At 42.3% G+C, this 22,757-nt stretch overlaps 1 protein-coding gene across 1 annotated transcript in view; it reads left to right on the top strand.

The window, feature by feature from the left end:
- Positions 1–22,757, top strand: part of LOC118371084 (chloride channel protein 2-like) — a 72,457-nt gene that overhangs the window by 24,574 nt on the left and 25,126 nt on the right. The window contains exons 7-12 of the mRNA XM_052517725.1: positions 3,411–3,489; positions 4,120–4,245; positions 10,054–10,138; positions 14,934–15,035; positions 15,344–15,428; positions 16,416–16,565. Coding sequence (XP_052373685.1) covers positions 3,411–3,489; positions 4,120–4,245; positions 10,054–10,138; positions 14,934–15,035; positions 15,344–15,428; positions 16,416–16,565 — 627 coding nt within the window. The remainder of the gene's footprint in view (positions 1–3,410; positions 3,490–4,119; positions 4,246–10,053; positions 10,139–14,933; positions 15,036–15,343; positions 15,429–16,415; positions 16,566–22,757) is intronic.

Genomic DNA, 22,757 nt, shown 5'->3' with positions numbered 1-22,757 from the left:
TGCAGCCGACGTGAGTAAAACATTTAAACGTGTTAACCCTCGCAAGGCTGCAGGCCCAAATGGCATCCCCAGCCTCGTCCTCAGAGCATGCGCAGATCAGCTGGCTGGTGTGTTTACGGACACACTCAATCAATCCTTATCCCAGTCTGCTGTTCCCACATGCTTCAAAAGGGCCACCATTGTTCCTGTTCCCAAGAAGGCAGCCAGTGTAAGTGCAGGGGGTGTCAAATTCAAAACAACAGAAATCCCATCATTAAAATTACTCAAACATACAAGTATTTCAAACCATTTTAAAGATACACTTCTTGTTAATCCCACCACAGTGTCTGATTTCAAATAGGCTTTACGGCGAAAGCACCACAAACAATTATTTTAGGTCAGAGCCAAGTCACAGAAAAACACAGCCATTTTTCCAGCCAAAGAGAGGAGTCACAAAAATCAGAAATAGAGATAGAATGAATCACTAACCTTTGATGATTTTCATCAGATGACACTCATAGGACTTCATGTTACACAATACATGTATGTTTTGTTCGATAAAGTTCATATTTACATAAAAAAATCTCAGCGTTATATTCAGTAGTTCCAAAAACATCCGGTGATTTTGCAGAGAGCCACATCAATTTACAGAAATACTCAATGTTGATGAAAATACAAGTGTTATACATGGAACTTTAGATACACTTCTGGTGACTAGCATCACCACCCTGGATGGTTCCGACCTTGAATATGTGGACATCTATAAGTACCTAGGTGTCTGGCTAGACTGCAAACTCTCCTTCCAGACTCATATCAAACATCTCCAATCGAAAATCAAATCAATTCCTTTTTCTATTCCGCAACAAAGCCTCCTTCACTCACGCCGCCAAGCTTACCCTAGTAAAACTGACTATCCTACCGATCCTCGACTTCGGCGATGTCATCTACAAAATTGCTTCCAACACTCTACTCAGCAAACTGGATGCAGTTTATCACAGTGTCATCTGTTTTGTCACTAAAGCACCTTATACCACCCACCACTGCGACTTGTATGCTCTAGTCGGCTGGCCCTCGCTACATATTCGTCGCCAGACCCACTGGCTCCAGGTCATCTACAAGTCCATGCTAGGTAAAGCCCCGCCTTATCTCAGTTCACTGGTCACGATGGCAACACCCATCCGTAGCACGCGCTCCAGCAGGTGTATCTCACTGATCATCCCTAAAGCCAACACCTCATTTGGCCGCCTTTCGTTCCAGTACTCTACTGCCTGTGACTGGAACGAATTGCAAAAATCGCTGAAGTTGGAGACTTTCATCTCCCTCCCCAACTTCAAACATCAGCTGTCTGAGCAGCTAACCGATCGCTGCAGCTGTACATAGTCTATTGGTAAATAGCCCACCCATTTTCACCTACCTCATCCCCACACTGTTTTTATTTATTTACTTTTCTGCTCTTTTGCACACCAATATCTCTACCTGTGCATGACCATCTGGTCATGTATCACTCCAGTGTTAATCTGCAAAATTGTAATTATTCGCCTACCTCCTCATGCCTTTTGCACACATTGTATATAGACTCCCCTTTTTTTCTACTGTGTTATTGACTTGTTAATTGTTTACTCCATGTGTAACTCTGTGTTGTCTGTTCACACTGCTATGCTTTATCTTGGCCAGGTCGCAGTTGCAAATGAGAACTTGTTCTCAACTAGCCTACCTGGTTAAATAAAGGTGAAATAATTTTTTTTTTTAAATGCAACCGCTATGTCAGATTTCAAAAAAGCTTTACGGAAAAAGCAGACCATGCAATTTTCTGAGTACTGCGCTCAGAGGCCAAACAAACCAAAATGATATCAGCCATATTGTGCAGTCAACAGAAGTCAGAAATAACATTATAAATATTCACTTACTTTTGATGATCTTCATCAGAATGCACTCCCAGGAATCCCAGTTCCACAATAAATGTTTGTTTTGTTCGATAATGTCCATTATGTATGTCCAAATAGCTCCTTTTGTTAGCGCGTTTGATAAACAAATCCAAACTCACGAAGTGCGTTCACTATGAGCCAAAGTCAAAAAGTTCCGTTACAGTCCGTAGAAACATGTTAAACGAAGTATAGAATCAATCTTTAGTATGTTTTTAACATAAATCTTCAATAATGTTCCAACCGGAGAATTCCTTTGTCTGTAGAAATGCAATGGAACAGAGCTTGCTCTCACGTGAACGAGCGTCACGAGCTCAAGGCATTCTGGCAGACCTCTGAGTCATTCCCCTCTCATTCGCCCCCACTTCACAGTAGAAGCATCAAGCAAGGTTCTAAAGACTGTTGACATCTAGTGGAAGCCTTAGGAAGTGCAACATGACCAATATCCCACTGTATCGTCAATAGGGAATGAGTTGAAAAACGACCAACCTCATATTTCCCACTTCCTGGTTGGATTTTTTATCAGGTTTTTGCCTGTCATATGAGTTCTGTTATACTCAGAGACATCATTCAAACAGTTTTAGAAACTGAGTGTTTTCTATCAAAATATACTAATAATATGCATATATTAGCAACTGGGACTGAGTAGTAGGTAGTTTACTCTGGGCACCTCTTGGCACCTTATTCATCCAAGCTACTCAATACTGCCCCCATTCATAAGAAGTTAATATTTTCCTTCTCTCCCTCGGCTCCCTTTCGCCTCTCTCCTTCCCTCATCCTCTCTCTCTTCCCCCCTCCTCTCTGTGTTGTATCTGTACCGTATATGAATATGCCTCATTTTATGGCTTTTGTTTGCGATTCCACATGAATTACTCTTCCATCCATGCATTTGTTCATTCAAATAGTACCTACAAAGTAATCATGTTTAGGAATTAACACTTTAGCGCTCTTGCAAAGCTAAATAAATATAAATGCTTGCTTACTTTATTTGTCCTGGTAGTTGGAGAAGAATTCTTCATATTTCCTTGTTGTGACAGGCAAACTGAGGTGCGTTGGAGAACACAATGTTTTAACTGTTCATGCCAACCTGTTGGTGTAAAATTGTATATTCCATGGTGAAATGCATTATCCCAATTTTCCCCTGTCACAACAGCTGTGACAGGAATATGTTGGGCTATACTTGCTGCTGTGCATGCTAATTGCTAACAGGCATTACTGAGGCCTGCCCTAGGGGAGGTCAGTGGGCTGACTTCTTTATTTAAATCCAGTTGATATTGCTCTTTGTCCTGTTGACTATTTTGTAAATAATGTAGTAGCCTACTTTTCGTGCTTATTTATTCCCCATTTTTGCTCATAAAAGCCCTGACCTTGTGCAGAAAAATGTAGCATCATTGTCTGCCTCCTTCCACACTACTAGGCCTACATCCATCCTGACAACAGCCTACCTCGCAGGCTGTGTGTGTGTGTGTGTCTGTAAATGTAAACACACCTCTCCCTATGTGCTTACAGAATGAGTCGAGGAACATTGAGCTGTTATCGGTTGCCTGTGCTGTGGGGGTGAGCTGTGTTTTCGCTGCCCCTATAGGAGGTGAGTGACACCAACATAACACTCACTGACTGATACACTGGCTGGGTCGGAGAAGGTTTACTTCTTCCCCCCTGTTAGCAGTTTATGTTACTCTTCAATAACACAGACCCCAAAGCAAATCAGGGGGCGAAAAATTGGTTTATTCAAAGAGGACAGATCATAGATGTTATGCTGAGAGGTAGATGTTCATTCTCCCCTGACCTCATTGATTCTCTCCACAGAACAAAGGGACAGGATGTAGTTTTAGAACCCAGCCCTAGCCTGTGGTCGACCAATTAGAAATCCTTGCAATAAAATTGGGCCAATGGCCAAATAACAAGTATACTATTTCAGGCTCAATGCCTAGAAAAATTCCTCCCACTTCTCTGACCCATCGATCAATAATTCCCTATTACAGAAAAAACACTATTTCCATGGTCCTCTCTTGACTTTTAGTCCTCTTGACCTTTAGTCCTCTTAACCTTTAGTCCTCTTGACCTTTAGTCCTCTTCGTTGTGTATTTATCTTGGAAATAGCCTTACACCCGTCACTCCCCTGATTGGGGCATAGTTACTAATAATCTTCCTGTGTGTTTCTGAGTAATGTGTGTGTGTGTGTGTGTTTGTGTGTCCTTATGCGTGTGTGTGATAGGTTTGCTGTTCAGTATTGAGGCAATGTCTACTTTCTTCACTGTGAGGAACTACTGGAGAGGGTTCTTCGCTGCTACCGTCACTGCCTTCATGTACAGAGTTCTGGCCGTGTGGAGCAGAGACGAGGGTAAGACACGTGTACCCAGCAAACTGGGAGCATTCCCAGACCATTAACTTATGTTATAGTTCGGGTTTTATCGAACATTAGGATGAGAACATCCTAAAAACATTCCAATAATTTTTTTGATAACCAAATGTTTTTTTTAAGGTGTTTTAAATGTATTATACTTGGAATTTTCTCATAACGTTCACTAAAATGTTGTGTACAACATATGTAACAACCACCGCAGAACATTGCCCAAACATTCTCTTTAGGTTACCAGGTAATGTAATAACACAATGTACAAGTACTTTTAAAACATACTGACACAACAAAATGTGAGAGCAATATAAATGGCTCTGAGAATATATTCCGTGAACGTTCTGCTAATGTTGATGAAGATGTTATCAAAAACATGCAAAACAACAAGCAGGGAATATTCCCACTATGCTTTCATGAAGTTATAGTGTGACATTATGACATGATTATTCCAATAATGTTCCCTAAACATTCTTCAGCAATCATCTGCATTCAATTCAATTAGTTCTGAGAAAACATCACTGGAATATTTCACTAACATTAATGGATATCCGAGACACCAATCCAGGCATAGGATCTTTTTATTTTATTTTTATTTTACCTTTATTTTACTAGGCAAGTCAGTTAAGAACAAATTCTTATTTTCAATGACGGCCTAGGAACAGTGGGTTAACTGCCTGTTCAGGGGCAGAACGACAGATTTTGTACCTTGTCAGCTCGGGGATTCGAACTTAATGGGACCAGTTTCCCACAGCAGGAAAATAATCTTGCAGCAACAGGAAATGTGAATTAATAAGTGGATTATGATTAATGGACATTTTTGTATGGGTTGATACATTTTTCATTAGGGAAAATCAAGTCTAACGTTTTAAAGAAGAAACTTTAGAATAATTTTTCAACCTACAATATTCTTTCCAAAATATTCAGTTAATGTTGAGGGAGACATTACTACTAACACCTATAACAGCAAACTTCTTGCAGGACTCTTATAAAATGATTCTGTAAGGTTATGACATGATGATAGAGAATTGTTCTAAAAACAAACTTCAATGATAATGGAAGTATTTCTCAAAGCATTGCTACAATGTTCTGCAGTGCATTCGTAAAGTATTCAGACCCCTTGACTTTTTACACATTTTGTTACGTTACAGCCTTTTAAAAAATCATCATCAATCTACTGTACACACAAATACCCCCATAATGACAAAAACAAAACCCCGTTTTTAGACATTTTTGCAAATGTATTACAAATAAAAAACGGAAATATTACATTTACATAAGTATTCAGACCCTTTACTCAGTAGTTTGGCAGTGATTAAGCCTTACGTCTTCTTGGGTATGACGCTACAAGCTTGTCACACCTGTATTTGGGGAGTCAGTGCACAGCTATTTTCGATCCGTTTCAAGTCTGGGCTCTGGCTTGGCCACTCAAGGACATTCAGAGACTTGTCCTAAAGCCAGTCCTGCATTGTCCTGGCTGTGTGCTTAGGGTTTTTGTCCTGTTGGAAGGTGAACCTTCACCCCATTCGGAGGTCCTGTGTGCACTAGAGCAGGTTTTCATCAATGATCTCTCTGTACTTTGCTCTGTTCATCTTTCCCTCAATCCTGACTAGTCTCCCAGTTCCTGCCACTGAAAAACATCCCCACAGCATGATGCTGCCCCCACCATTCTTCACTGTCGGGATGGTGCCAGGTTTCCTCCAGACGTGACGCTTGGCATTCAGGCCAAAGAGTTCAATCTTGGTTTCATCAGACCAGAGAATCTCGTTTCTCATGGTCTGAGTCTAGGTGACTTTTGGCAAACTCCAAGCGGGCTGTCATGTGCCTTTTACTAAGGAGTGGCTTCCGTCTGGCCACTCTATCGTATAGGCCTGATTGGTTGAGTGCTGCTGAGATGGTTGTCCTTCTGGAAGGTTCTCCCATCTCCACAGAGGAACTCTGGAGATCTGTCATAGTGACCATCGGGTTCTTGGTCACCTCCCTAACCAAGGCACATTATATTGATGTATAATGTTAAATTATTATATGAAGTTGCAAAACTTTTAAAGATATGGCATTTCAATCTTCGTAAATCATTCTATTTAATTAGGATATTATCCAAAGAATGTTAATCAATTCACATTTTATTTGTCACATGCGCCGAATAAAACATGTGTAGTCTTTACCGTGAAATGCTTACTTAAGATCCCTTTCCCAACAATGCAGAGTTAAAAAGTAAGAACATTTGCAGATAAGAATGTTAAATATTAACACAATAAATAACAATAACTTGGCTACAAACAAGGAGTACCGGTACCGAAGTACCGGTACCGAATGTGCAAGGATACGAGGTAGTTGACGTAATATGTACATGTAGGAAGGGGTAAAGACTAGGCAATCAGGATAGATAATAAACAAGGCAACAATAAACATGACTTCCCCCATGAATGATGCCGTGCCCCCCTTGGGCCAATAAGTGTAAATTATGGAGCTCTATGGCAAGACGCATTATTCACCATCAGTTTTGTCCAAAATCAGGCCAGTAGTTTCTGAGATATCTCGTGTGACTAATTTACAGTGGATTACTATAGCGCACCCCCTGGGATAATTAGTGTAATATTGTAAATGCAGGATCTCTATGGCAAGATGCATCATTCACCAAAGTTTCGTCAGTATCGGGTCAGTGGTGTCTGAGATGTAAGGGGGTTTAGCTAGACTCATATCCCTGAGCATGCGTGCCAAATGTCATCATTCTGAGTCAAATAGATCAAGAGATGTGCCCGTTATACCACCATCATGAATGTTCTTGCATAAGTTGAGTCTTGACAATATTTGCAACATGTGTACCAAATGTAATTATAATACGAATATCCTTGACTGATGTATATGGAAGTTGATAGACTTTTGAGATAATGGCATTTGAATGTTTTGGTAAGTACTGGAGAGCTCTTCTTTGTCTACACCAATTCAGCATCGTTCACACCCTCTTAATCTTTAGCTCCACCCATCTCTTTAAGGGTTGATCCAAGCTTTCTGTCCTAACAACAGCAGTCAAGCATCCAAGTTAACTGGGTAACAGTTGTTGTAGTGAAATTCTATTAAAATGGGCACTTGCACAGTGGAGTCTTTTGTTAAGAGATGTAGCTAGCTAGCTAAACATTGAACCATAGTCACAACTCATGATGTTACTACCATGCATGGATCTGCAGGTAGCTAACCAACCAGGTTAGTTAGCTAACATTAGGCTATAACAAGCAAAGCAAATTGCTCTGAGATATGACTAATAAGGTCATACGGTAACGTTAGCTAGCTAGCTAACAGTACACTTTAACTTGAAATTAAAATACTTTATGTCAAAATTAGAAGCGTGTAATATCTGGTGTTAGTTAGCTGGTCCTTCTGTGGCTCAGTTGGTAGAGCATGGCGCTTGTAACGCCAGGGTAGTGGGTTCGATTCCCGGTACCACCCATACGTAGAATGTATGCACACATGACTGTAAGTCGCTTTGGATAAAAGCGTCAGCTAAATGGCATATATTTATATCTGAAAATTTAGCTAGCTAGACTTTCTTACCCGTCTGAAATCGGAGTTGATAGCCAGAGCGAATTTACTGGCTACGTCTATCAAAAGTTGTCGCAGTGACATTCTATTGAAATTGATACTTGCATAGTGGAGTCTTTTGTTAAGACATGTAACGTTAACACACGCCATTCCGTACAAATGTGCACAACCGCAACATTCAAACGAGGCTACAAAGAAAACAAATTATATTGTAGCGACTGTATTGACGTCAAAATCGGGGGTGTTGAGCGTCATGGTAATGGCTCTATAGTATTGGAGAAAAGTTGAATAAACTGACCCTCCGTTACATCTTGACGTGTCATGTCGTAACGTACAGCACGCATAAAGCAACTATTTCTGTCTTACAATCTCTCTCCACCAGGTGTAGCAATTCTATCATCCTTTAAAAACAAGAAATGGACAGTGACGGGGGGTAAGGGGGGATAGCTAGTAATTTTTTTCGTCATCATTGCATGTGATCATCATTCTCAAAGCCGCTGTTTACTTCTAAGATCACTTTAGCACCGCCCTAAAAACCCGATTAAAATTCGACACAAACCTTCAAATAGGTATGTAATGAGACATTATATAAACTTTTTATAGTGTTTTATTTACATTTTAGAGGCGATAAGGTGATAAGTTGGACAGATCGAGTGAAAAAAAGCAATTTTCTCACACGACATCTCTCCTTCTCACTATCACGCATTAGTTTTGCTTCCCCACTCGCCATTTTTAAAAAGACCCGACGGGGCTCATTGCCTGCTTGAATTATGCAGAAACGGGAAGCGTTTAAGTCATGTAATTGATTTTGTTGGAAAGGGGAGAAATTGTGCTTTACAATGGTATTGACATTACATTTGATCTGGAAGTATTACATTTTTGGGGCGCTAAAATAAGGGCAATTGTACAGACCAAGGCGGTGTGCGAGTTTACGTTAGCTAGCTAGCTAGCCAAACAATGAACCATAATCCCAACTCATGATGTTACTGCCCTGCATGAATCTGCAGGTAGCTAACCAACCAGGATCAATGTTAGCTAGCTAACATTAGGCTATAACTAGCCAAGCTAATGCCTCTGAGATACAAATAATAAGATCATACGCTTAACATTAGCTAGCTAGCTAACAGTACACTTTAACTTGAAATGAAAATGACTTTGTCAAAATTAGTAATATGTAATATCTGAAAATGTAGCTAGCTAGAATATCTTACCCGTATGCATCATGGTTGGATGCTTCTCCCTGTCACGGGTGCCATTGTTGCCTATAGTTTGAAGATGTAATTCGGAGACAGGTGTGTTCTCCATCTCCTTAGCTATCATATGCTAATTCCACTGATTTCAAAACTCGGTCCTCCAGAAAGTGGAGAGCAACACTTATGCAGCTCTACTAAGCAATATATATATTTTCCAAAGCCGTGTTAGACAAGATTACCTACACATACTGACCAGCTCAAATAGACAAAATGTGTGCTATATGGCAGACCAATCCGAACTCATCTCTCGGCATGTCCAGCCCACTCATTATCTCAGCAATCATGGCTAGCGGGAAAGTTGCTTGCTTTTTCTGTGGCTAAACCAACAAGGTTCTGTGGCTAAAACACATTTTGATATAAAATGTTTTTTTGTTAAAATGGCTCTCGTGTGAAGTAGTGACCCGCAACATACGCCTAGTTTCCTGAAACGGGTCACATATCTTTTGTGATGTCCCCACAATGTTCCCACCAGACTGTTAGCACAACCTAATGAAACATTCTGGAAACCTTTAAAGAACAGACGATATGTGTTCTGGTAACATCCTTGCATTGTCAAGCTAATGTTTTATACAAACATTGTATAATCATCAGCACAACTGGACAGTCTGTGTTATGAGAACATTTGCCACAACATAACAACTGTTCTGGTAACTTTCATAGAACCAATTTTGGTTAGCTGTGTATACTGTATATTGCCTTAATAAAACATTGAGGTAAGGTCTGTACTGTATATAGCCCAGTGTTTCCCAAGCTCAGACCTCGGGACCCCAAGGGGTGCAGGTTTTGTTTTTTTCCCCAGCACTACACAGCTGATTAAAATAATCAAAGCTTGATGATTAGTTGATTATTTGAATCAGCTGTGTAGTGCTGGGGAAAAAACCCAAATGTGCACACAGGGGGGCCCCAGGACTGAGTTTGGGAAACACTGATATAGCCCTTTAAAAACATTTTGATAACGATGAATCACTCTATTTCTCTCTCTCTATCCCTCTCTCCTACACAGTAACCATCACAGCTCTGTTGCCAACCAATTTCCGTCAGGACTTCCCCTTTGACCTCCAGGAGCTCCCAGCCTTCGCTGTCCTTGGGTGAGTCTAAGTTGTCCTCAATTAGCCAGTAAGCTCTTTGTTGCCTCTGTTAACCAGTGTGCTCTTTGTTGCCTCTGTTAGCCAGTGTGCTCTTTGTTGCCTCTGTTAGCCAATGAGCCCCCTGTTGCCTCTGTTAGCCAGTGAGCTCTTTGTTGCCTCTGTTAGCCAGTGACCTCTTTGTTGCCTCTGTTAGCCAGTGAGGCCTCTGTTAGCCAGTGTGCTCTTTGTTGCCTCTGTTAGCCAGTGAGCTCTTTGTTGCCTCTGTTAGCCAGTGTGCTCTTTGTTGCCTCTGTTAGCCAGTGAGCCCTTTGTTGCCTCTGTTAGCCAGTGAGCTCTTTGTTGCCTCTGTTAGCCAGTGAGCTCTTTGTTGCCTCTGTTAGCCAGTGAGCTCTTTGTTGCCTCTGTTAGCCAGTGAGCTCTTTGTTGCCTCTGTTAGCCAGTGAGGCCTCTGTTAGCCAGTGAGCCCTTTGTTGCCTCTGTTAGCCAGTGAGCTCTTTGTTGCCTCTGTTAGCCAGTGAGCTCTTTGTTGCCTCTGTTAGCCAGTGAGCCCCCTGTTGCCTCTGTTAGCCAGTGAGCTCTTTGTTGCCTCTGTTAGCCAGTGAGCTCTTTGTTGCCTCTGTTAGCCAGTGAGGCCTCTGTTAGCCAGTGAGCCCCCTGTTGCCTCTGTTAGCCAGTGAGCTCTTTGTTGCCTCTGTTAGCCAGTGAGGCCTCTGTTAGCCAGTGAGCCCCCTGTTGCCTCTGTTAGCCAGTGAGCTCTTTGTTGCCTCTGTTAGCCAGTGAGCTCTTTGTTGCCTCTGTTAGCCAGTGAGCTCTTTGTTGCCTCTGTTAGCCAGTGAGCTCTTTGTTGCCTCTGTTAGCCAGTGAGCTCTTTGTTGCCTCTGTTAGCCAGTGAGCTCTTTGTTGCCTCTGTTAGCCAGTGAGGCCTCTGTTAGCCAGTGAGCCCCCTGTTGCCTCTGTTAGCCAGTGAGCTCTTTGTTGCCTCTGTTAGCCAGTGAGCTCTTTGCCTCTGTTAGCCAGTGAGCCCCCTGTTGCCTCTGTTAGCCAGTGAGCTCTTTGTTGCCTCTGTTAGCCAGTGTGCTCTTTGTTGCCTCTGTTAGCCAGTGAGCTCTTTGTTGCCTCTGTTAGCCAGTGAGCTCTTTGTTGCCTCTGTTAGCCAGTGAGCTCTGTTAGCCAGTGAGCTCCCTGCCTCTGTTAGCCAGTGAGCTCTTTGTTGCCTCTGTTAGCCAGTGAGGCCTCTGTTAGCCAGTGAGCCCCCTATTGCCTCTGTTAGCCAGTGAGCTCTTTGTTGCCTCTGTTAGCCAGTGAGGCCTCTGTTAGCCAGTGTGCTCTTTGTTGCCTCTGTTAGCCAGTGAGCTCTTTGTTGCCTCTGTTAGCCAGTGTTCTCTTTGTTGCCTCTGTTAGCCAGTGAGGCCTCTGTTAGCCAGTGAGCTCTTTGTTGCCTCTATTAGCCAGTGAGCTCTTTGTTGCCTCTGTTAGCCAGTGAGGCCTCTGTTAGCCAGTGAGCCCCCTGTTGCCTCTGTTAGCCAGTGAGCTCTTTGTTGCCTCTGTTAGCCAGTGAGCTCTTTGTTGCACCTGTTAGCCAGTGAAAGCTGGTGTGAGTGTATAGGAGGATAGCCTCCTAATGTTAATCACCTAACATGGATAATTCAACCAGTGAGGTGGTGCATTTAGGACGTCTTATTTTAGCTTGCTGTTACCGTAGTAGAGTAGCCTCCAGGCTTACCACAGAACTGAATAGGACCAGAGCCCCCTCTCTTTCTCTCTCTATTTCCATCTCAGATGAAAGAAGAGCCCTGTGCTTAACTGTGTGGGCTCCCAAAGAGAAGAAAATCCCCCTCTTTTTTTCTCCTCTTTCCTTCTTGTCCGGAGGATGTCCTCCCACTCAGCATCTGAGGAGTGGGAGGACATCAAACAAAACAGCAGTCTTATCACACTTCTGTCTGTACTGGGTCTGAAGTTCAAATGTATGCAGATGATACAGTGATATATGTGCATGCAAAGAGCAAACAACAAGCTGCACAAGAACTCACTACTGTAATGGTCCAGGTTACAAAGTGGCTCAGTGACTCGTGTTTGCATCTCAGTGTTTGTATGTTCTTCACAAAGAGGGCAACAGATGCTACTGAGCCAGATGTCTATGTGTCATTGGAGAAGCTCCAGGTGGTATCTGATTTTAAGTACCTTGGCATCATACTTGATTCCAACCTCTCCTTTAAAAAGCATGTGAAAAAGGTCATTCAGATAACCAAATTCAACCTAACTAATTTCCGATTTATATGAAGTTGTTTGACTACAGAGGTAGCAAAACTGTACTTCAAATCTATGATACTTCCCCACTTAACATACTGCTTGACTAGTTGGGCCCAAGCTTCCTGTACAATATTAAAACCTATTCAGTCTGTCTACAAACAGGCTCTCAAAGTGCTTGATAGGAAGCCCAATAGCCATCATCACTGTTACATCCTCAGAAAGCATGAGCTCCTGAGTTGGGAAAATCTTGTGCAATACACCGACGCATGTCTTGTATTCAAGATCCTAAATGGCCTGGCTCCCCCTCCACTGTGTTTTTGTTAAACAGAAAACCCAAACATATGACAGCAGATCCACAAGGTCTGCCATGAGAGGTGACTGTATAGTTCCCTTAAGGATAAGTACCTTTAGTAAATCCACTTTCTCTGTGAGAGCTTCCCATGTCTGGAATACACGGCCATCAGACACACATAACTGCACCACCTATCACACTTTCACAAAATGTATGAAGACACGGCTAAAGGTCAATCAGATTTGTGAACATGGTCCCTAGCTGTGTGTTGCCGCTTTCCATGTTGTCTGTTGTCTGCAGCTTGTGAGGTGTGGAAACACTTTGTTACTTTTATGAATTTTGTCTTGCTGCTTTTTGTTCTATGTTGCTCTGTCTGTATGCTACATCTTGCTTGTCCTATGTTGCTCTGTCTGCATGCTATGTCTTGTTTGTTGTCATGCCCTGACCTTAGTTATCTTTGTTTTCTTTATTATTTTGGTTAGGTCAGGGTTTGACAAGGGTGATATATGTTGTTTTGTCCTGTCTAGGTTTTTTGTATGTTTATGGGTTTTTTCCAGTCTAGGTGTTTTTATGTCTATGGTTGCCTGGATTGGTTCTCAATCAGAGGCAGCTGTTTATCGTTGTCTCTGATTGGGGACCATATTTAGGTAGCCATATTCATTGGGTATTTTGTGGGTTATTGTCTATGTGTAGTTGCATGTCAGCACTCAGTAGCGTCACGGTCATTTTTGTTTGTTTAGTGTTCTTCATTAATTAAAGAACATGTATTCATATCACGCTGCGCCTTGGTCTCCTCACTATGACGAACGTGACACTTGTCCTATGTTGCTCTGCGTGTGCTCACTGCTAAATAATTGTCTATATTGTAATTGTTTTTAATAACCTGCCCAGGGACTGCGGTTGAAAATTAGCCGGCTGGCTTAAAACCGGCACTTTTACTGAAACGTCGATTAATGTGCACTGTCCCTGTAAAAATAAAAAATAAACTCAAAGTAGGTCCGTGATTCAGTCTCTGACAGAGAGAGAGTGAAATATCATCTATTCATCAATTATTCAGGAGTATTTTAAATATTTAATTATGCAGGAACATGAATTTATGAGCATTCATATACAGTAATTGGCTGTAACTGAGGGAGAACTTTGAGCTGGGTGATATGAACAAAATCCATATTGTGATGAATGTAACTATTTGCTTTAACAGTAAATACAACGACAAACAACAAAGTTAATGTTTTTGGGGCAGGGCTGTAGACATGTTTTTTCCAGTGTCAAGTAGGACAACTGAGATGGTAGCCTATGGTTAAAAAAGTCAGCTATTTCATCTAACATATCCAGGGAATGCATGATTGATATTTAGATGTGTAACCTGATTTAATTTTGGCTATATAACCATGTAGGTTAATTGATTAATCTATCAGTAAATATAGGTTAATGTTCTAAAACAACTTTTCAGTTTGATGTAGGCCATTTCTATTCACCGAAAATGGCGTGTTCTGCTCTGCGAGCGCATCAGAACCATACTACGGCCTACACTGATCAATGGTCATATGGTGCATTCGGAAAGTATTCAGACCCCTTTCCAAATCATGTCCAGTCAATTGAATTTACCACAAATGGACTCCAATCAAGTTGTAGAAACATCTCAAGGATGATCAATGGAAACAGGATGTACCTGAGCTCAATTTCAAGTCTCCTAGCAAAGGGTCTGAATACTTCTGTAAATAAAGTATGTTTTTATTTTTATAAAAACTGTTTTTGCCTTATCATTATGGGCTATTGTGTGTAGATTGATGAGGATAATTTTTTATTTTATCAATTTTAAAATGTGGAAAAAGTTAAGGGGTCTTAATACTTTCCGAATGCACTGTATACTTGTACAGCGAAACGGGACAGGCAGATCTACACAATGCAGGAATCAACACAATGTATAGGCTATTACTATTGACCAAATAATGATTTTAGAACAATCTACTGGAACGTTGTGTAGCAAAGTCACTGAACATGCAGGTGTCAGTCATTTTCAGTTCATCGTCCCAGCTCTAGGCTCTGCTACCACTTGGTTCTGGTGGCTGGAGAAACTCTGCCTCTCTGTCCTATTGTAACTTCCACAAAGTGGACACATACTTGGGTACTTACTTAAAACACAAGCTTATATAAACAGGTCTCTCTCTCTTTCTACGCCTGTCTTTTTCTCCTTTTAATCTCGCCCTTCTCCCTCCCCACTCCTCCTTTCCCCCTCTTCTCTCGCCACAGTATTGCCAGTGGTCTTGGCGGGGCGTTGTTTGTCTGCCTGAACAGACAGATAGTCCAGTTAATCAGGAACCAGAAGACCATCAAAAAGTTTCTCATGAAGAAGTAAGTCATCAACATCAGACAGTGGCCCCTACAGGGTCCTAGAGAGAGTACCTGTTTCCCGGTGTGTGTCTCTCTCTTCTCTCCTCTCTCTCTCAACCTCCCTCTCTCTACTCCACCTCTCACCCTCCCTATTTGCTCTTCTCTCTCTCTCCTCCCTCTCACCTTGCCTCCTTCTCTCTCCTCTCACCCTCCTTCTCTTCTCTCATCCTCCTCTCTCTCTCTCCTCTCCCTCTCACCCTCCCTTTTTTCTCCCTCCCTCCCTCCCTCCCTCCCTCCCTCCCTCCCTCCCTCCTCTTCTCTCCTCTCAGGCGTCTGCTGTACCCAGCCCTGGTCACTCTGCTTGTGTCTACGCTAACGTTTCCCCCTGGCTTCGGACAGTTCATGGCAGCCAAGGTTAGTTTAGTTCCACCCTTCCAAACCATGGCCAGTGGGTTTTTGTGGATAACACAGGTGAAATCAGAGGAGAGTTGATAGTTAGAAACACAGATAAGTACTGTTGTGTGTGTGTGTGTGTGTGTGTGTGTGTGTGTGTGTGTGTGTGTGTGTGTGTGTGTGTGTGTGTGTGTGTGTGTGTGTGTGTGTGTGTGTGTGTGTGTGTGTGTGTGTGTGTGTGTGATAAATGAAACATGTATGGAAATAGGTGAATTAACACTCCTCAGTTAGCAGGCTCAAGCAAGCTAAAACCCACATGGTAGCAAAAACTAACTAGCAGAAATGGTTAAAAGTTAGAAATGATTTAAACACTTTGCTGCAGGCTACTATTTAAAAGTTAACAAAAAATCATGTATGTCTTATAAAATATACTCACCCCACCCAGTATTGTAATCAAAACCAGAAAGCATGTAGTTCTTGGCTCAGACAGTATAGTAGTGTGGGCTCAATATCATCTCATTAGTGCGCTAGATCTTGAGAATCAGCTGTACATGTGATGGAAGAATGCGCTGTGCATGCAGAGGGTTACAATTCGGGAAAGTTTAATTAACCAAAAAATGACACAAGACCTAGAATTGCCTTGTGTATCCCACAATAAATTCACTGTCACAAGCTAATGTGTTTGATGAATTTAAGCAAAATTCCCCAAATTCCCATGTAAAAATTTACCAGAAAGTTTATGACCCTTTGCAACCCTATCCCCTAGCACCTACTCCATGGCACTTCATGTAGATTGGGATAGCACTAATGTAATAGCTTCTCCTTGCCCTCTGAAAGGAATAATTCTTGCTGTGTTGCTTATACCTATCCAATCCTTTCATATCTGCTTCAATGCTTTGGGTAGGAGCTTGGGACCAATATGGGATATATAAAAAATTACATAAATGCCTGCTGACTTTAGGCCTCCATCTGTCTGATATGATGTCACTTGCTGTTTCCCCCATGCAGCTGACCCAGATGGAGTCCCTGGAGACGTTGCTAGACAACCAGACGTGGTCTAAGCAGGGCATACCCGAGGAGTTTGACAGCAACTCCCAGGCCTGGAAACACCCCCAGGTCAACGTCTTCGTCACCCTCACCCTCTTTGTCGTCATGAAGGTAGGCACACAGGAGCCTAACCTTTCTCCTGTTAGTGGTCTTAAAGGAAAGGAGTTAAAGAAACTGTTTAAAAGTCCTGTCCTGTCCTCTTGTCCCATCCCTCTCTCCTCTGTCCTAAAATCAGACACTTTTACCTTCACTCCTCTGATGGTGCTGTCCCATCCCAACCCCTCTGTTCTTCCAATGTCACTTCCAAGGTTGACACAGCCAATTTTGTGTGTGTGTGTGTGTGTGTGTGTGTGTGTGTGTGTGTGTGTGTGTGTGTGTGTGTGTGTGTGTGTGTGTGTGTGTGTGTGTGTGTGTGTGTGTGTCCAGCCCCCTACTGTATATGTACCAGTATTTCTGGCATATATTTTGACGTTGTCACTGACTTTGTGTTTGTGCCCATTGTCCTCAATAGAGGTACTATTTTAGTAATCCCCAGTGTGTGTGTGTGTGTGAAAGCAGCGTAGGGTGTAGAGTTACTGACATAGATCCATTAGATCACATTGGCAGCTGGCCTTAATTACTGCTAACTAGACAGTAATTTCTATGCAATCAAATCCATTTATTGGTCACATATACGTGTTTATCCAGTTATTGCGAGTGTAGCGAAACGTTTGTGCTTCTAGGTCCGATAGTACAGCAATATTTAGCAAGTATTATCGAACAATTTCACAACACATACCTAATACACACAAATCTGAGTAAAGGAATGGAATAAGAATATATAAATATATGGATGAGCAATTTCAGAGCAGCGTAGGCTAAGATACAGTAGATAGTATAGAATACAGTATATACATATGAGTTGAGTTATGAAAAATATATACATTTTATTATAGTGGCATTATTAAAGTGACTAGTGTTCCATTTATTAAAGTGGCCAATGATTTCAAGTCATGCTAATGATGGCTATTTAACAGTCTGATGGCCTTGAGATAGAAGCTGTTTTTCAGTCTCTCAGTCCCAGCTTTGATGCACCTGTACTGACCTCGCCTTCTGGATGATAACGGAGTGAACAGGCAGTGGCTCGAGTGGTTGTTGTCCTAGAGGATCTTTTTGGCCTTCCTGTGACATCTGGTGTCCTGGCGGGCAGGTAGTTTGCCCCCTGTGATGCGTTGTGCAGACCGCACCACCCTCTGGAGAGCCCTGCAGTTGTGGGCGGTGCAGTTGCCGTACCAGGTGGTGATACAGCATGCAGGATGCTCACAATTGTGCTTCTGTAAAACTTTTAGGTGACAGGCTTAATTTCTTCAGCCTCCTGAGATTGAAGAGGCGCTGTTGCGCCTTCTTAACCACACTCTCTGTGTGGGTGGTCCATTTCAGTTTGTCAGTGATATGTACGCTGAGGAACCTAAAACTTTCCACCTTCTCCACTGCTGTCCCGTCGATGTGGATAGGGGGGTGCTCCACCGCTGTTTCGTGAAGAATAAGGCTTGCTCTGAATGATCAGCGAATTGGAGATGTTGTTTGCTCCCTAGGAAGTCCAGGATCCAATTGCACAGGGCTGGTTCAGACCCAGGGCCTCAAGCTTAATGATGAGCTTGGAGAGTACTATGGTGTTGAATTCTGAGCTATTGTCAATGTATTCTTACATAGGTATTCCTTTTTGTCCAGATGGGACAGGGCATTGTGCAGTGTGATGGTGATTGCATCGTCTGTGGACCTATTGGGGCGGTAAAGCAAATTGAAGTGGGTCTAGGGTGACAGGTAAGGTGAAGGTGATATGATACTTGACTAGTCTTTCAAAGCACTTCATGATGACCGAAGTGAGTGCCTACGGGATAATAGTTCAATTATCTTTGCATTCTTGGGTACAGGAACAATGCTGGCCATTTTGAAGCATGTGGGTACGGCAGATTGGCATAGGGAGAAATTGAATATTTCCGTAAACACACCAGCAAGCTGGTCTGTGCATGCTCTGAGGACGTGGTTAGGGATGCCGTCTAGGCCGGCAGCCCTGCGAGAGTTTACACATTTAAATGTCTTACTCACGTCGGCCACAGAGAAGGAGCGCAAACAGTCCTTGATAGCTGGCCTCGTCGGTGGCACTGTGTTGTCCTCAAAGCAGACAAAGAACGTGTTTAGCTTGTCTGGAAGCAAGACGTCGGTGTCCATGACGTGGCTGGTTTTCCTTTTGTAGTCCGTGATTGTCTGTAGACCCTGCCACATACTTCTCTTGTCTGAGCCATTGAATTGCGACTCCACTTTGTCTCAATACTGACATTTTGCCTGTTTTATTACCTTGCGGAGGGAATTACTACTTTGTTAGTATTCGGCCATATTCCCCGTCACCTTGCCATGGTTAAATGTGGTGGTTCGTGCTTTCAGTTTTGCGCGAATGCTGCCATCTATCCACGGTTTCTGGTTAGGGTAGGTTTTGATAGACACAGTGGGTACAAGATATTCTCTACACTTCTTGATAAACTCAGTAACCGTCTCAGTGTACACGTCCATATTATTCTCAGAAGCTACCCGGAACATATCCCAGTCCGCGTGATCAAAAGAATCTTGAAGCGTGGATTCCACTTGGTCAGACCAGCGTTGAATAGTCCTTATCACAAAGTTTCTGCTTATAGGAAGGGAGGATATATATATATATATTTTCACCTTTATTTAACCAGGTAGGCTAATTGAGAACAAGTACTCATTTGCAACTGCAACCTGGCCAAGATTAAGCAAAGCAGTTCGACACATCCAACAACACATAAATAAACAAACATACAGTCAATAATACAGTAGAAAAAGTCTATATACAGCATGGGCAAATGAGGTAGGACAAGGGAGGTAGAGCAATAAATAGGCCATGGTGGCAAAGTAATTACAATATAGCAATTAAACACTGGAATGGAAAATGTGCAGAAGATGGATGTGTAAGTAGAGATACTGGGGTGCAAAGGAGCAAGATAAATAAATCAATTGGATGGGCTATTTACAGATTGGCAATGTACAGGTGCAGTGATCTGCGAGCTACTCTGACATCTGGTGCTTAAAGCTAGTGAGGGAGATATGAGTCTCCAGCTTCAGTGATTTTTGCAGTTTGTTCCAGTGATTGGCGGCAGAGAACTGGAAGGAAAGGCGGCCAAAGGAAGAATTGGCTTTGGGGGTGACCAGTGAGATATACCTGCTGGAACAGGGAAATGGAGTCGTGGTCGGATTTGCTGAAAGGAGGGTGGGGGAGGGCATTGTATGAATGACGTAAGTTAGAGAAACAATGGTCCAGTGTTTTTTCAGCGCGAGTGCTACAGTCGATATGCCAATATAATTTAGGTAGTATCGGCTTGAGGGAGGATATACATGGCTGTGACAATAACCGAAGAGAATTCTCGAGGGAGATAATAAGGTTGGCATTTGATTGTGGTATTCTAGGTCAGGTGAACAAAAGGAATTGAGTTCCTGTATGTTATTACAATTACAACATGAGTCATTAATCATGAAATATACACCCCCGTGCTTCTTCTTCCCAGAGAGATGTTAATTCCTTTCAGCACGATGCACTGAGAGTCATGTTTCCGTGAAACAGTGTATGTTACAATCCCTGATGTCTCTCTGGAAAGCAACCCTTGCCCTGTTCTCGTCAACTTTGTTATCTAGGGACTGAACATTAGCGAGTAATATACTTGGAAGAAGTGGGCGGTGTGCGCACCTCCTAAGTCACACTAGAAGACCGCTCTGAATTCCTCTCCTCCGGGGGCATTGTTTTGGGTCGGCCTCTTGAATCAGTTCAAATGCCCTGGCTGGTGCGAACAAAGGATCCGCTTTAAACATCCCAACTAGCCCACAGTGTTACCTGGAAACAGAGATGGTAGTTGCTATGTAATAACACAGAATCTGTGCTGGAAGGATCCGCTTTAAACATCCCAACTAGCCCACAGTGTTACCTGGAAACAGAGATGGTAGTTGCTATGTAATAACACAGAATCTGTGCTGGAAAATGCATCACTACTTGTTTCTCTTTTGTTGTATCCCTTCACCATTACAAATATAACATAACAGTGACACATCCTATGCAAATATATGCACAAGATATGACTAAGGATTTATATGGCAATTCAGTGACATGCTGTATCCCCAGCGGCATGTATAAATTTTTCCAGTATTTAAAAAAAAAATATTTACAGATTTGTATTATTGACGACAATGGATGCCATGTCCATTTAAAAAACGTTTTGTGATTTCCAATAAGTAGGTACAACTACTGTAAATTATTATTTGTGCATAAATGATCAGATGCAGAGTGCCAGTCCATGTTCCCTGGATCAACAGGTGACAACAAATAAATCCAGTGAAATATCACAGTGCAATCGCAACAAAAGTGACATAGTATTCAAAGTGACATAGTAAAGAAATAAAATAAGTGACATTGTAAAAGTACACAAATAAGAAGAAGAAGAAAAAATACCTATAGGCATATAGTATGGACATTGTTTGTGCATAGAGTGGAATAACTACAGTGCAGTAGCAGCATAGAATTATAATTAAAGTATATCTACATAGTGAAGTTAGGTGACATACCTATTGCATTGGTCCGTAAGACTAAAGTGGGCTAGTTTTGAGATAGGTGGTCCGAGACTTAATGTTGAATTCTCACTGCAGCGGATCCCTCTCCCCTCTGCACCGCCTTCTCCCGCCTTCCATTGGAGGCCCCTTTGAGGTAAAGGGTGACCTGAATCTGGACCTCTCGTCCGTGGCATCCCGGGTTGCAGGGTTCTTTCTAATGGCTCCTATACACAAAGAATGAACATTTAGTTACATTTCAATTGCACCAGGTCTTACGCAACGAGTTTAAAAAATGTACTGAAAAGTAACACATTTAATAATAACAAAACTTACTGTGAAGCATAGTCTTTAGAAACAAGCCTTTGAAACAGGCCTTATCCCCTGCACCAGTCCAGGTTGTGGCAATGGCAAGCATGTTTGACAGAATGCAATGTAGCATCTACCACACTGTTAAATTCAGGTCCTTGACACCCTTTACTACTGTTTCCTATAGTTAAAGACCACCAGTTAAAAACATAGCCCAGCCAGCTAGCTAGACACTGGTAGTTACAAACATCTACAGTATCTCCACAATTTTAGCCAGTCAATAAGAGATTCTATGCAGCTACAAAAATACACAACATACATATATTAGTAGAGCGATTTCCCATTTTGAAACGGTTTTCAGTTGGCTAGATGGACAGTGTGATGCATTTACCATGAATGCTAGCTATCTACGTTAGCTTTGAAAGCATGCTATGACACAAAATGTTGACCAGCCTAGCTAATGCTAAAGCTTAGTCGCTTACCTTTCGACCGAAGATTACTTTTATGGACTGGATGAGGCAACAGGGTTTTTCATCCTTGAGGCCATCTCGGAAAAACATCCGATATCAATCATTTTTCTGCCTTTGTCTTTCATGAACGACCCTATAATTCAATATCTAGATATAGTTCTCTTTCGGGCCTGACATCATTAATAGTATTACTTATTAATAGCATTCTAGCTACATTATTAATAGCATTCTAGCTACATAATTAGCAGAGTTATGGCTGGATAAAGCTACCTCTTTTAATTTATTTTATTTCAGCTTTATTTAACCAGGTAGGCCAGTTCCAATCTATGGCCGGCTTGAGTGAGAGAAAGAGAGCTACGTGCATGACATTTTTTTCTGTAGAAAGCACAATCATGTGATCAGGTCTAATGAAGTTGCACAGTGAAAGAAGAAGAAAGCTGGCCCAGGCCTACCAAGCGTTACGCAATTAGGTTGAAGGGTGGGCCCAATGGCTCAGTGCAAATTCCATACACATGAACACATTGTGGCAAAGAAGGGGGTCGAGTGATAAGTGGCAGATATGTGAGAGCAGAGCTAATAAACGGGCTCTGCCCGATCACTAAAATGGCCACCCCTGTCAGAACTACAGATCACAAAATGGCCGACCGCCAAAACTACAAGTCCCAGAAGCAAGGGGAACCCTCAGAAGGTGGAGCCGACTCACAGATAAAGGGTCAAGAAAAACCAGGAAGAGGAAGAGAAAGTGCTGGAAGGAGCTATGAACAATAGAGAAAGAGACTATAGAGATTGGCGGGATTTACCGTGTATGAGCTGGATTGTTTGGACTTACCTGTTGGCGTTTGGACCTGGACCTACCGAGAACCTGATTCGTGTACCGAACCCTGCTATCCTTGACCTCGCCTGCGGCCTGGGTGGACCAGGACGGAGAAACAAA

This window comes from Oncorhynchus keta, chromosome 1 (assembly GCF_023373465.1).
Source record: "Oncorhynchus keta strain PuntledgeMale-10-30-2019 chromosome 1, Oket_V2, whole genome shotgun sequence".
Taxonomy (NCBI): Eukaryota; Metazoa; Chordata; class Actinopteri; order Salmoniformes; family Salmonidae; genus Oncorhynchus; species Oncorhynchus keta.
Note: the sequence above shows the minus strand (reverse complement) of the source record. Positions and strands in the feature narration are given on the sequence as shown.